General features: G+C 38.5%; 1 protein-coding gene across 1 annotated transcript in view; it reads right to left on the bottom strand.

Annotated features, from left to right (window-relative positions):
• cyfip2 (cytoplasmic FMR1 interacting protein 2) overlaps positions 1-14,884 on the bottom strand; it is a 33,181-nt gene that overhangs the window by 8,859 nt on the left and 9,438 nt on the right. Inside the window, exons 2-24 of the mRNA XM_016454887.1 lie at positions 12,927-13,076; positions 12,742-12,831; positions 10,491-10,568; positions 9,933-10,034; positions 9,424-9,605; positions 9,203-9,299; positions 8,653-8,781; positions 8,465-8,569; positions 8,288-8,376; positions 7,498-7,735; positions 7,122-7,414; positions 6,906-7,053; positions 6,661-6,814; positions 6,231-6,387; positions 5,710-5,806; positions 5,531-5,607; positions 5,306-5,414; positions 2,887-3,006; positions 2,492-2,691; positions 2,312-2,399; positions 2,054-2,197; positions 1,867-1,957; positions 1,197-1,327 (exon numbers count right to left, since the gene is read on the bottom strand). Coding sequence (XP_016310373.1) covers positions 1,197-1,327; positions 1,867-1,957; positions 2,054-2,197; positions 2,312-2,399; positions 2,492-2,691; positions 2,887-3,006; positions 5,306-5,414; positions 5,531-5,607; positions 5,710-5,806; positions 6,231-6,387; positions 6,661-6,814; positions 6,906-7,053; positions 7,122-7,414; positions 7,498-7,735; positions 8,288-8,376; positions 8,465-8,569; positions 8,653-8,781; positions 9,203-9,299; positions 9,424-9,605; positions 9,933-10,034; positions 10,491-10,568; positions 12,742-12,831; positions 12,927-13,043 — 3,036 coding nt within the window. The 5' untranslated portion in view covers positions 13,044-13,076. The remainder of the gene's footprint in view (positions 1-1,196; positions 1,328-1,866; positions 1,958-2,053; positions 2,198-2,311; positions 2,400-2,491; positions 2,692-2,886; positions 3,007-5,305; positions 5,415-5,530; positions 5,608-5,709; positions 5,807-6,230; positions 6,388-6,660; positions 6,815-6,905; positions 7,054-7,121; positions 7,415-7,497; positions 7,736-8,287; positions 8,377-8,464; positions 8,570-8,652; positions 8,782-9,202; positions 9,300-9,423; positions 9,606-9,932; positions 10,035-10,490; positions 10,569-12,741; positions 12,832-12,926; positions 13,077-14,884) is intronic.

Below are 14,884 nucleotides of genomic sequence, written 5' to 3' on the forward strand. Positions count from 1 at the left end.
GAGGGCGCAATGAGCAAAATAATGCAGCGCATTAAACTGTCAATTCAAATAACCATCTATAAAAATGTGCATAACGTCTAAATTAACATATATAAATCAAATATAATTTTGTAAACGGCATAAACAATTATGAACAAAACAGCATCATGTGTTAATGCATTGCTTAGCCTAATACAAAGAGCCAAATCGCCGATCACAAAGATTGCATTTAAAAACATATGAGATGCAGTGAAATGAAATAAACCTTCACAAATTCGCGCCGCGTTTTCTAAATGTTAAAACTGTTTTAACTTTGCATGACTTTCTTTGCATCTCTTGCATGAGACGCGAGTGCAGCAGTCATATTTGTCCGTGTAAAAATGTGCTGAATATGCGTTCTGTGTGAATGGCTTGGTTTCGGTTTTAACCTAATCAAGATCTTCTACGCATTGAGCTACTATATTTCTCTAATATTTTGAACGAATAATACAGCAGCGGCGCGTCTCTTGGGCTAGACTAACAAAACATTAAAATGCAATGTCACTTACATCATCATCACCGCATCTCACGCACCACTGATGACGCTCCCTGACGCACTCCTAACATTCGATTGTACCATTTCGATTGTACCATTTTTCGATTGTACCAAATGTTTATTTTAAATTCGACTAATATTAATTTTTTTTATTCACAATCTCCTCATCACAGGCAGGCACAGCACTCAGTTCAGCATGTGTTCGTGTTTGTGTGTGCAGTCTGCGTCACTCATAGCACGTGCCTATATCATGCGCTATATCTCCTCATCACAGGCAGGCAGGCACAGCACTCAATTCAGCATGTGTTCGTGTTTGTGTGAGCTGTCTGCGTCACTCATAGTACGTGCCTATATCGTGCGCTATATCGAACATTTTTATATCGTTATCGATGAAGGTGTACCGTCGATAAATATCGATACCGTTTTATCGCCCAGGCCTACTCTCTACTTTAGTTGCCTCATTGAACACAAAAGTTGCACCAGATTTTTGTGTAGTTTGGAATCGCAAATCTTACCAGTGTACTTTGAGGTCAAAATGCATACCTGTTACACAAAATGTGTGCAGGTTGGCAGGTCTGAAAGATTAAAGCTAAAATAGAAATCAGCTTTGAGACGAGGTTTTATATTACTTGATTAGGACTAAGTCATGCAAATAGGAAAATTAAGTCAGAGGGGGTCTCACCAGAGCTTGCTCGATGAGCAGACAGAAGAGGATGGCGTTGCCCACCTCCCTCAGACTCTGAAACACATCTGTCTTGAGCTCAGCGTACTCAATGATGTCCTTCAGCTGATGGTGGAAGAACTCCAAGATGCCTGACAAGCGTTCCACATTACATAACTTAAAAAACACTCCAGGCTAGGATCTGACATTCATATCCTTAAGTTACAGCCTTCTTAACTTTAACAAGCTATAAAATGTTTTACAAAGTGTTATACAAATTGTTTTAATTCATTCATTCTACTAAATTAACAAATTAAATTGACAACTCTAATATAATTACATTTACATTCATGCATTTGGTAGACATTTTTATCCATTTTTAGAGGCTTACAGAGCATATAATGTTTTTTTTATTATTTTAAAATCTTTTTTCATCCTATTCTTTGTATTTATTCTGTTTACACAGTGTTGGATGCATGTAAGATAGGCTGCTGCATGAGTAGGGGATACATAAATCCCGTAGCGGATTAAGACAGGTGGAGTTGGGGGAGGTGGAGGGTCTCTGATAGTGGTGCAGGACCAGCTTACAGTGAATACTGCATCAGAATATAATATAATATCTAATACCTTTAGTCTCTGTACTCATTATTAGACTGTGACACAACTGGAGTGTTCCTAGCTCTGATCTCACCAGGTGATCCGTACTCATGACGAGGGAGACGGCAGATCTTGGGCATCACCTCTATGAGGGTTTTCACATACTGCAGGATTGTGCCTTGCAACTGGAAAAGACAGATGGACAGGACAAGTGATAAAACAAAATTGGAGGAGTGCATGAAAGAGAAACTACATGTACACATAGCAGAGAGACAAAATACCAAGCTCTTGACAATCTTGAGCAGCTCCTCCATCACCACAGCGATGCCCTGGTAACCAAGAAGACGGCATATTGTTTTGAAGTGTGGAGGACCCACAAAATTCCTGTAGGAACTGTAGATGTGGGAGTAAGCAATGTTCAGAGGCTGAAAAACAGAGTGAGATGTTTAAAAATAGACATCAATATTCTCTAGCACACTGTATGTAACACATTCAAGTCTTTGGTTCGGTATCACAAACTAATTATGCTGCTTACAGACCTTGGAGCCATACAAGTAGTAAGGCTGGACATTGGCAGGTTTGTCCCTCTGAGGCTCCTGGGTAAAGGGAATGGCTGTCCGCACAAACCTGTTCCATGAGATTTAACACTTTTGTCAACATTGTCATCTATAATGAACCACATTAGTATGGATCTGTATCTACAACTTATGTTTACCAACCTGTTGGTGGAGCCATTGTAACAGTAGTTTGGTAAGAAGTCAAAGTTGAGTTCCCAGAAGACATGCAGTGTGATGCGGCCGTATGGAGCAGACACGTTGTGATTGGCCTCACGGAACATGGCGTCAAAACTGTCCAGGGTCATGTGCTTCGAGAGCAGGCGATGAGTCAACCTGTTGATTTCCATCAGCCATTCAAGCTCCTGAAACACACATGACCAAAACAATTTCAGTTTAGTGAATAGTCCAAAGTTCTTAGAGTCTTTGAATTTCTAAATCAAGATTATTAAATATTAAGATGTCCAAATGGGTAAGAAAATTGCATGTTTGTAATGCTGAAGAAACAGAGATTATGAGGACAACAAATACCAAAACAGTCAGAAGCACAAGCATCTCACCACTATGGAGGTGAGGTCCTCGCTCTCAAAGCGGCTAATGGCCTGATCCAGGGATTTGTACATGGCTGCTGAGATCCTCTGGGTTATCAATCTGTTCAAGTCAATGGAGCGACCCAACAGCTAACAAAACGCAAACATGTTGTTAGATTCATAATTTACAGAGTATAGAGAGTGATAGTAAGTTTGCTCTACATTAAAGGGTTAGTTCACCCAAAAATGAAAATTCTGTCATTAATTACGTACTCTCATGTCGTTCCACACCCCTAAGACCTTCGTTCATCTTCAGAACACAAATTAAGATATTTTTGATCAAATCCGATGACTCGGAGAGGCCTCCATTGACAGCAACGCCACCCAAACTCTCAAGATCCATAAAGGTACTAAAGACAGTCGACGTGACTACAGTGGTTCTACAATAATTTTATGAAGCGACGAGAATACTTTTTGTGCGCAAAAACAAAACAAAAATAACGACTTTATTCAACAACCTCTTCTCTTCGGTGTCATTCTCATACGTTGTTTACGTCCAGCGCTTCCAGATTCTACGTCAGAACGCCGGCTCATTATTGGACGGCTCCTGCATCAGCATCACACGCATCCGTCATGCTGCTCACATGTGCAGCTTTGGCCAATAATGAGCCGGCATTCGGACGTAGAACACGGAAGCCTTCACTGTGCTTACTGCGTTAATCGCGTAAGGATAATGACAGGGAAGAGAAGAGATTGCTGAATAAAGTTATTTTGTTTTGTTTTTGCGCACAAAGTATTCTCGTCGCGTCCTAAAATTATTGTAGAACCACTGTAGTCACGTCGACTGTTTTAACGTCTTTAGTACCTAGTGGATCTTGAGAGTTTGGGTGGCGTTGTTGTCAATGGAGGCCTCTCTGAGCCATCGGATTTAATCAAAAATATCTTAATTTGTGTTCTGAAGATGAACGAAGGACTTGAGGGTGTGGAACGACATGAGGGTGAGTAATTAATTACAGAATTTTCATTTTTGGGTGAACTAACCCTTTAAAACAGAGTTGCCCATTCTAATTAGCAATTGGTGTAGTGTCACACCTGTACATGTCTCTGTTTGAGCAGTGTCTCGTAGCGGTTTGAAGGCGGGTATGGAATGATCACACCATAGTTCTTACACTCCGCACGGAAGCGTTTGTCTAGGAGGACACTGTGAGGAAGAGAAAGAAACATACAATCTATAGCAGAATAATTTCTTTGTTTTGACCTCTGAAGTTGAGCTTGAGAAACATTTAAGATGAGACTGGATAAGATGGATATTGTTACCTTCCAGCCATTGCTTTGTAGTAGGCAAATATCTGGTCAGCTAACTTGTACACAAACTGATCGAAACACAGGTTGACCTAAAAATGAAAAAGAGATTGCTTCAGTTTTTACTTAAGATACCTTTGAATGGAAGATAATAATGAACAAGTTGATAATAAATAAGTAGATAAACACTCTACCTCGGCCTCTATCTCATCATAGAGGAACTGCTTCTTGAATTTGGTGAGGGCATAATAACCACTATCATTATAAAGGTCCAACGGATACAACACATATCTGAGGGGGAAAAAAAAAGATTCTAATAATGCTATAATCTGACAGACACAATTAGTGTTCATATACACTACTGTTCAAAAGTTTGGGCTTGGTAAGATTTTCTCTTATAAGTCTCTCATGCTATATTTACAATTTAAAATAACGGTTTACTATTTGAATATATTTTAAAATATAATTTTTTTCTGTGACAGCAAAGGTGAATCTTCAATGTCTCAATCTTCTAATATGCTAAAATGGTGCTCAAGAAACATTTTTATTATTGTCAATCTTGAAAACAGTTGTGGTGCTTAATATTTTTATGGACACTGATATATACATGATTAATTTAACACATCCATACTGGTCAGAACGCCGGCTCATTATTGGACGGCTCATGCATCAGCATCACACGCATGTGTCGCGCTGCTCACGTGCAGCTTTGGCCAATAATGAGCCGGCGTTCGGATGTGGAACACAGAAGCCTTCACCGTGCTTACTGTGTTAACCGCGTAAGGATAATGACAGGGAAGAGAAGAGATTGCTGAATAAAGTTATTTTGTTTTGTTTTTGCGCACAAAGTATTCTCGTCGCGTCCTAAAATTATTGTAGAACCACTGTAGTCACGTCGACTGTTTTAACGTCTTTAGTACCTAGTGGATCTTGAGAGTTTGGGTGGCGTTGTTGTCAATGGAGGCCTCTCTGAGCCATCGGATTTAATCAAAAATATCTTAATTTGTGTTCTGAAGATGAACGAAGGACTTGAGGGTGTGGAACGACATGAGGGTGAGTAATTAATTACAGAATTTTCATTTTTGGGTGAACTAACCCTTTAAAACAGAGTTGCCCATTCTAATTAGCAATTGGTGTAGTGTCACACCTGTACATGTCTCTGTTTGAGCAGTGTCTCGTAGCGGTTTGAAGGCGGGTATGGAATGATCACACCATAGTTCTTACACTCCGCACGGAAGCGTTTGTCTAGGAGGACACTGTGAGGAAGAGAAAGAAACATACAATCTATAGCAGAATAATTTCTTTGTTTTGACCTCTGAAGTTGAGCTTGAGAAACATTTAAGATGAGACTGGATAAGATGGATATTGTTACCTTCCAGCCATTGCTTTGTAGTAGGCAAATATCTGGTCAGCTAACTTGTACACAAACTGATCGAAACACAGGTTGACCTAAAAATGAAAAAGAGATTGCTTCAGTTTTTACTTAAGATACCTTTGAATGGAAGATAATAATGAACAAGTTGATAATAAATAAGTAGATAAACACTCTACCTCGGCCTCTATCTCATCATAGAGGAACTGCTTCTTGAATTTGGTGAGGGCATAATAACCACTATCATTATAAAGGTCCAACGGATACAACACATATCTGAGGGGGAAAAAAAAAGATTCTAATAATGCTATAATCTGACAGACACAATTAGTGTTCATATACACTACTGTTCAAAAGTTTGGGCTTGGTAAGATTTTCTCTTATAAGTCTCTCATGCTATATTTACAATTTAAAATAACGGTTTACTATTTGAATATATTTTAAAATATAATTTTTTTCTGTGACAGCAAAGGTGAATCTTCAATGTCTCAATCTTCTAATATGCTAAAATGGTGCTCAAGAAACATTTTTATTATTGTCAATCTTGAAAACAGTTGTGGTGCTTAATATTTTTATGGACACTGATATATACATGATTAATTTAACACATCCATACTGAATAAATAGAAGACTGACTCCAAAATTTGGAACGGTAGTGTAGCTTAATACCCAGTATAAACTTTGTGTATGTGGCACATACTCCATCATGGAGGGCTCTTTGGTCTCCAGAATGTGGTCGGTGAGGATCCAGGGCATGGACATCTCAATGGGGAACTGAATGCGACGGCCCATGGTGAGCTCCAGAAAGAACTCTCGGAACCATAGTTGGGACAGATCACAGCACTGCTGCAGGGCCTCTGACAGCCAGTCAGGAAAGAATGAGAACGTCATGAAAGGACTGCAACATTTTTCAGTCTATTCTGTTGCTGTGAAAACTATGAATATGAAAGTGAAAGTGAAGTGACGTGTGGCCAAGTATGGTGACCCATACTCGGAATTTGTGCTCTGCATCCAAGTGCACACACACAGTAGTGAACACACACACACTGTGAACACACACCCGGAGCATATGCACTTTTCATATAAAGATGATGCAGTTGCAATACAGAAAACTGTTGCTGTTGTCTCACCACTAAAGTTCAGGAGATGGGTGAAGAAGAAAGACTGCTTGTGGAAGTCCTCTATGGCCTGAACGATGGGGCCATCCAGACTGCTGCGAAGAGTCTTCTTAGAGCCACTTTTATCAGCGATGAGAGACTCCAGCATGGTGCGTACCATGTAGAGCTACAGGACCGGGAGGAGCAGATACTACTCAGAAACAAACTTTACAAATAGCATTAAACATCATCTATGTTGCAAACACAATTTGACTGACCTGTGTGCTTGAGGGGCCAACAGCGCGACGAGGAACTTTGATGTCAAATCCTCCTTTGGGGTCCTTCTCTCCCCTCAGACAGGGGTCATTAGGAGGTTCTCTTCCCCCTTCCCAATCACAGATGGTTTTACGAATTGCCTGAAGTACACTATAAGGAAGCAAGGAGATAAATAATGTCCAAAAAAGTATGTATTTTTTATGTGGTGTACATCTTACCTAATGAGGACGTTCTTTTTCTTGCGCACAGCCTGTCTGAGTGGCTCTCTAAGGGTCACTTGTGCAAAGTCCTGCAGGGCAGAGTAGATTGTGTTCCTGATGGCCTGGTTGAACACACTCTCCATCCGTCCCATCAGAACCTGAAGACCCTTGATCATAGCAATGACCTCCACCAAGGCAAACTTCTCCTCACTGGTGTAGTTGTAGCGTGTGGCGCGTTCATACTCCTCAGCTGTGCCAGGACAGTCCTTATTGCAGAACTTATCAGTCGGGTGGACTAGTTTCCAAGAGTACTAGAGGACGAGAAGACAGTTTAAATGCAAGATAGATAGAGAAGTGGAATGCTGCAAACTGTTGAAAATGATCTCAGACGTACCACTTCCATGACATGAGTGCTCCACTTGGACAGAAGCTGCAGTCCTCTGAGTGCCAGGTCGAAAAGCTCCTTGTATTCTTCATCAGACTTCTGACTGTCCAGCCCTGATCCAGTCACCACCTCACTGTTACTGTAGCGTGCCAGCTCAGAGATGAAGCGGATGTGGTCGTCTCTGATCTGTACCATCTGCTCGCAAAGGTTATACTGTGGACTGATGCTGCTCTGAGTGCAGGTCCACCTGAGAGAGAGAGAGAGAGAGAGAGAGAGAGAGAGAGAGAGAGAGAGAGAATATTATTACAATTTAAAATAACTGTTTTCTATTTTAATATATATAAAAATTTAATTATTCCTATGAAGTCAAAACTGAATTTTCAGCAGCCATTTCTCCAGTCTTCAGTGTCACGTGGTCCGTCAGAAACATTCTAAAATGCGGATTTGCTGCTCAAGAAACTTTTCTATTATTCCAACTTTTATTAATGTTGAAAACAGCTGTGCTGCCTAATATTTTTGTAGAAACTGTGACAATTTTTAGGATTCTTTGATGAATAGAAAGTTCAAAAGAACAGTATTTATTTGAAATAGAAATATTTTATAAAAACATAAATGTCTTTACTGTCAGTTTTGATACTGAATAAAAGTATCATTATCTTTAAAAAAGTTACCGAGTCAAAACTTCTGAACATTTCATTAACCCGTCAAGTAATGCTAACAAGAGAACTAGTATCAGATAGAAAGCAATGCACTTGTGGTTACAAGATCGTGTCATTCATAAAGTAAGTCGATCACTCACTTGGACTTGTTCTCTTCATAGTGGGCACTTGTTTCTATGTAGCGTGACAGCTCGATCTGCATGTCTCCAAACAGGGGCACGACCTGAAGCTGTGAAGGCAACCAAAACAAATGTTACAATCAGAGAACTATGAAAAAAAAAGTCAGTTTTCAAGAGAACCAGAAAGTTTGTCTTCACCTTAAAGAACTTGTCGATTTTGCTAAGGTTTATCCTTTTCTTTGCATCCAGTTTGTAGATGTTGCTGACATTTCCATCCATCAAGTATAGACCAAAACCCATGACCTGAAACACAGAGCCATGCCTTCATCTGTGAAGCTCTCTTTCAGCCGAGTCTAAAAAGCTTCAGCAGGAATGGATGCGCTCACCTTTAGCAGCATGTGTTTCTCACTGGGGGTCAGGTACATCTTGTTCTCGTAGTAATCCACACAGATGTTGACAATATCAGCCAGCAGCTCCTCATAACCTGGGATCACCTCCAGCTGCTGGTGCAGACACTGGACAAACATCACATAAAACATGACACACTGCATGCAAATGTCCAAGTGAAACGTGAACACAGAAGCTTTGTGGGAGGACAAGATTATCCATGAAAAATCACTTTTATTTTATGGCTGCTCATCACACAAGCCTAACATATGGTTACAGAAGTTGTATGGACCACTTTTATGGTTCCTTTTTAGTGTTTTTAGTCATTATTGGAGCTTGACAGCCCTTAGTTACTTTAAACTGTCAATGTGTTGCATGAGCTGCATAACAAATATTTAAATAATTCTTGTGTGCTACAGGAAAAAATAACAGTATACAAAATTGGAACATCAACAGCTACATAAAATAAATGTAGTAAATATAGAGAGGACTATAATGGGTGGACTAATCCTTTAATGTATATTTGACCATATTTTAAGTTACACATACCTGTGTAATTCTGTTGTGATTGGCTAAAAACATAGAGAGGTTTTGGGACTCCTGGATGGACTGTGGGTCAGCCATCTTTCTCAGGAATTGAGCCGCTCTTTAAAGAAGCAATAGCAATATAGAACTTTTATAAATATTCTATGTATGTGTGTATATATATATATATTATAGTATTTAAAAAATATATATATTTTTTTTTAATGTAAACTTGACCCTTATACCTCTTGTAAGCAGAGTGGTCATTTTTTACACTGCACTTCATGTTCTTCAGTTCGTCCAGCACAGCAAACATGTTGATAAACTTTCCTAAAGTGAGGAGGTAGGCCTCGGACACAAAGTCCTTCCTGCGTTCAGCATGACACAGTCGCTTTACCTCGCTGCAGAAACGTTCAGTGGCCTTGCGCTAGAAGGAGGGATATCAATGTTAAAGCCATGTACTACCAAAATGTCACGACTCTTGATACTAATTTTGAAAGCACAGCAAAAACTTATTTAATACACTACTATTTGAAAAAGTTAAATATGAATATAAATATTAAGAAATGAAATGGAATGTAGCCTTCAAGTATTTGTTATTTTCTTTAAGTAATTAAAAATAAAGACATAAGAAATAACGAGCAATGAGTGTTTCTCCCTTTTTCTTATAAGAATTGTTGTTTGATGAATAATCATGGCATTTCGGGATTAATAAGTAATAAATGGAGTTCAAGGAGTTTTATTCCTCTCTCACCTGGAAGTACATGAATTTCATGAGCTTGGTGACCTCAGGTTCCAGCACCTCCACAGTCTTCTCATAGATCTCCACTCGGTTTGGCTGCTCGTTGCACTTCACCTAATATGCACAAGAGGGCGTCATTAAACTGTCAGGATTCAAAACTGAGATCATGAATAATGAGTCTTTTCCCTGCAGTGAGTGCAGGGCAATTATGTTGTTGAACTTGGGTCATTTCAATCATAACTTGGGGTTCAGATTCTCTTCAGACAGAGAGCATATCTTAAAAAAAAGTAAATTCATGTAAAACAAGACTTAGCACACAGTCTTTTGAATGCTGGCAGCAACATTCAAACTTCAATAAATCTATGCGCATGTAATTTGATAGATGATACTCTAGCATATTCTTATTGAGTTCTTCTTCTACACCACGACTTACCTGATAGTAAAAGCGTATGAGGGCCAGTAGGCCAAATTGTGCATGATTTTACAAGAGTACTGAGAATACACCTCAAATCGGACCAGTTACTGTATCGGATGTCACGTGTGTGTGTGTGTGTGTGTGTGTGTGTGTACCTGAGGAATGGCTCTGGAGCAGCTCCTCCAGGTGTACAGCATGACGGCATACTCGTGCCCCTCCTCTAGCATTTCATTCTGAGAAGAAAAACACAGTTTGAAAAAGAGGAAAAAGAATAACAGCTATAAAGGAATCACTCACATAATCTCCTGTGAATTCGGTATAAATGTCCTAATAATTTTTCTGACCTCATGCCTTGAAACAACAATCCATCAGACACTTATTTGCTGGAAATGACCATTATTGCTACGTAGAATAACTAGATCCATGTTTCTTACAGGAATTATCAGCATTCGCAAGGCAGCAATGATTATATAAAAAGTTGTAAGCCTGTTTATAGACAGAGGGAGAGATGAAGAGAGGGAGAATGTCTAGACAGTTCTGCTGATTATAGTGGAGGCAATTCAGTTTTGTCATTTCATGCTGCATACATTTAGTGTAGACTGGATTTAAGAGTCCCTAATTATGCTCTACTTCCCATTAATAAATCATGTAACCTGGATTTCTGCCAATTACATTTCAGCAGCATTCAGCAAGTATTACAATTAAGGCTTTGCAAAACTGGCCAGTCAACTACTCAACGACAGTCTTGAGCTTGTTGCAGCTTTACCTGACAGGTTTGTATTGTTCAGAAACAGCTGGATTACATAAAAATAAAAAATAGCTAAAAAAAAAAGAACCATCTTCCTAAAATATAAAGGCATAAATATAAAACATTATAAACATTATAAATGCAATCTTTATAATGAAAATATTATAAATATGTAAAATATCTGGATTTTTTTTTTTGTACTTTGTCAATATGATTATGAATGCATTTTTTGAGAGGAAAAAGACTTGTTTCAGATTTCCCCACCAGCGTATAGAAAGAAGAATGAAATTGAAATAGTATGGACTATTATTTTATTATTTTGGAATACTTTGGAATAATTACGGAATAATATTATTACTTTTATAATTATTTTCTCTGAACTTTTTCTCAGACCCCCTTGTGGCCCGTCGCTCGTAACTGGAACCAATGGACTAGTCGACCTTACTAATTAATCATCTACAACACATCTGAATGGAGTCTGTATGTTAAGCAAGTTGATTTAAATGTACAAAAGTGAGCAGAGACAATAAAAGTATGAGGGTATGATTTCAATTGTTTCCATTGCAAACACTGTATTTACTTCTAAACCCAAGTTTAGTCAGACCACAGCATTCATCCAGCCACCTATGTACAGCATACAAAGACCACATCTATGTGCTCATTAGAGCTTTAGCAGAAGGTAGCTGAAGCAAACAAGACCTCCAGTCCTTGAGGACTTCTCTATTTCACTGAGTAATGTGCACTCCTGTTTGACAGTCCACGCACATCCATGAGCAACTGAGCTGTGAGAGGAAGAGGTGGAGTATAGCTGCTTCAATACCATTTTTATCCAGCACAAACCCCCACAGAAACAAAACTGTACAAAATAAGCATAAACAAGGGTGTCTTTGTGAAAAGGTGTTTGTCCTGAGCTCTCTGCCTCACACCTCTGCTAAAACAGAATTGAAACTGATGGGGGTTTTGATATGGCACAAAACATCTTGCCCAGCTTTCACATGCTTGACCCTTAAATAGTCATTACTGTTGTAAATCTGTTGATGTGGTTTGAGATGTTCTGACAAATGGACGTTCATTTAAGAAATTCACACATAGCAATCCATGCTTAGGATAATGAAATACCTTCTTTTAAAGTCCTCAAAAACTAAGTACAAATTCAGACTTACATGACACAATTTTACGTGCATGCTCGTGTCACAGTCAAATAGGATTTACTTTGTAATATTATAAATGTCACTTTTGATCAACTTAATGCATTATTGCTGGATAAAAAAAAAATTCACAAACACAAAAAAAAACAAATATTAACTGCAAACTGTTACTTCAAGGTGCTTCACAGAACACCATGATATTGCCAGTTTACATGTTGACACGGTTTTATAACAATACCTAAAAATATGGTAATGTCATGGTCATTTTTTTGTAAGTAAAAGCTTTGGGAAGCTGCTCTGGGCTTATTTAAATATCGCTGTAGCAAAGAAAAGCCTACATCAGATAAACTGAATGACTGTTTCTGCTTCTCAGTGCCCTTCTGATAAAAATTTCAGAAAGAACCATAAAGAGCAGCGTTGTTATAATGCAACATCCTTTCGTTATTGCTGCTCTGGTCACATGACCAGCAATTCTAATGTGCTGTTTCACAAAGTCCTCCTTCTACTCACCATGCTGGAGTGCACAGTGGCCTGTTCAATGTAGCGGGCAATACCAGTGACAAACGCATTTCTGTCTTCGAAGTTGGTGTCAAAGTTCGCCTAGTAACAGACAGAAGGTCAGTCCAGTTATGTCCAATTTTACTGTAAACTTTACATCCAACAACAACTATAAAAAAGCATTTGTGTAAATGTACCTGGTACATGATGGAGGATGGTGGGGGTTCGATGCATGGCTGCTGGTCTGGGAGGGGAAGCTCCTCCAGCAGGTCCACATTGGACAGCGCATCCTCCAGGGTCACGTGGGTTGTCATGGCGACACAGGTTCACTCACAAAACAGTCCAATCTGAAACAAACATAAACCATGAGCTTCAACACCATCAGGCAAGTATGCTGGACAAGGATACTCAACTCCATGTTGAAATGAAACACAGTCTATGAAACACTTGGCATTTGAAAAGAAAAATGTCATGACCCTGAAGAAATCTCTCTAGTTAAAAGTCTTTCACTTGGTTTCACTGGTGGAATTGAATTAGTCTCCAAACACGAGCAATGATGTGGCTGCCAGAAAATCACAAGAAAAAGAACTAATGAAACGTTACATATTATGTATGCGGTGTTAATTTTATTATTTATAATATAAAGGAGGGCGATACTAACCAAAACCTGACATGAGTTATTTTATTTTAGGTTAATGATATATAATCCCCGTAAAGTTAATTTTGCTTAAAATAAGGTTTAAAATTTTAGTTACCACTAAAATGTCATAATTCTCTACAGCAATTTCAACATTACGTGACTTCAGACATAACCTAATGTGTTAACGTGAATAAGCCAAGATGGTCATTTTGATGTATTTTTGTGTGAATTTGACTGCAATAAGCCACGAACAACGAATTGAGCTCTCCTTTACGGTTTATTGCATGTTTAAAATCACTTCAACGTAATATAATATAATATAATGGTAACACTTTAGAATAGGGAACACATATTCACTATTAACTCTATGTTTTTAGCCAAGAGAGTTCCCTGAACAAACTCCTAATTTGCTGCCTTTGCGCTATATTGTATAGAAGAGTAAATCATTCAACAGACATTACAAAAAGCAGCTTTAGAAGTCATGATCCTATTTCTGTTTTTTGTTTACTGTTTTTTTTAGTACCTAATACCATGAACAACACATTTCTAAAATGCTGTCAAAAAAAAATATATATAGTTTTTACAACTTTTACAAATGCATCTCAAGACCCCTGCATTCTCAGGAAGTGTGGTTTGGTGAGGCATATTGCCGATTTTAGACCCGAGGCTGACTTTTGACTTACAAAACCAATGCCTTGAATTAGAAGGTTCTTCAATTGCTCCTGTGCAGAATACTGCAGAATTTATGTATAGGACAATCTTGGGCAAACCTGTCAAAGAATATTAATTCATTTATTATGAGGATGAAAAAAAATTATGAAAGAGAAAGAAGAAATGGGATTGGAAAATGTTGGATTCAAACTTAGGTTGCCCACATGTCCAACATATCTGTTATGTTGCAGCACGAATAAATTTCAGGTCTTAAGATGTTTATGTATAATACATGATTAATCTGTCCAGAACAGGTGATAAGAAGTGGCCTGTTAGTCATCTGTCCAAGAAGGAGGCTGATTTTTAATCTTTACCTTCATCAAAGCTTGACAGAGCAGCAGGGAAACATGGAGTTTGTTTGACCATTAAACATGGCACATGTAGGAAGAGAGATGGCCTGTGGTCACCATGTGATTAAATAAGGAGCCTATATGGAACAACAGCTCTCTTATGAGTAACCGAACAAACAGGAACTAAGTGGAACTTATGAAGTGTGAACAACGTACGGTAAGAGAGAAAAAACGATGACGCATCATAGCAACAACAGACAGAGTGTCAGACATAACCTAATGTGTTAACGTGAATAAGCCAAGATGGTCATTTTGATGTATTTTTGTGTGAATCTGACTGTATTCGCAATAAGCCACGAACAACGAATTGAGCTCTCCTTTACGGTTGATTGCATGTTTAAAATCACTTCAACGTAACATAATATAATACAACCCTCTACATTGCAACTAAATCACTCGCATATGCAACTAAATCTTACTCTGGGCGACTAAATGATGTCTAATATTAGCCAAT

The sequence above is a fragment of the Sinocyclocheilus anshuiensis genome, unplaced genomic scaffold (assembly GCF_001515605.1).
Source record: "Sinocyclocheilus anshuiensis isolate Anshui unplaced genomic scaffold, SAMN03320099.WGS_v1.1 scaffold111, whole genome shotgun sequence".
Taxonomy (NCBI): domain Eukaryota; kingdom Metazoa; phylum Chordata; class Actinopteri; order Cypriniformes; family Cyprinidae; genus Sinocyclocheilus; species Sinocyclocheilus anshuiensis.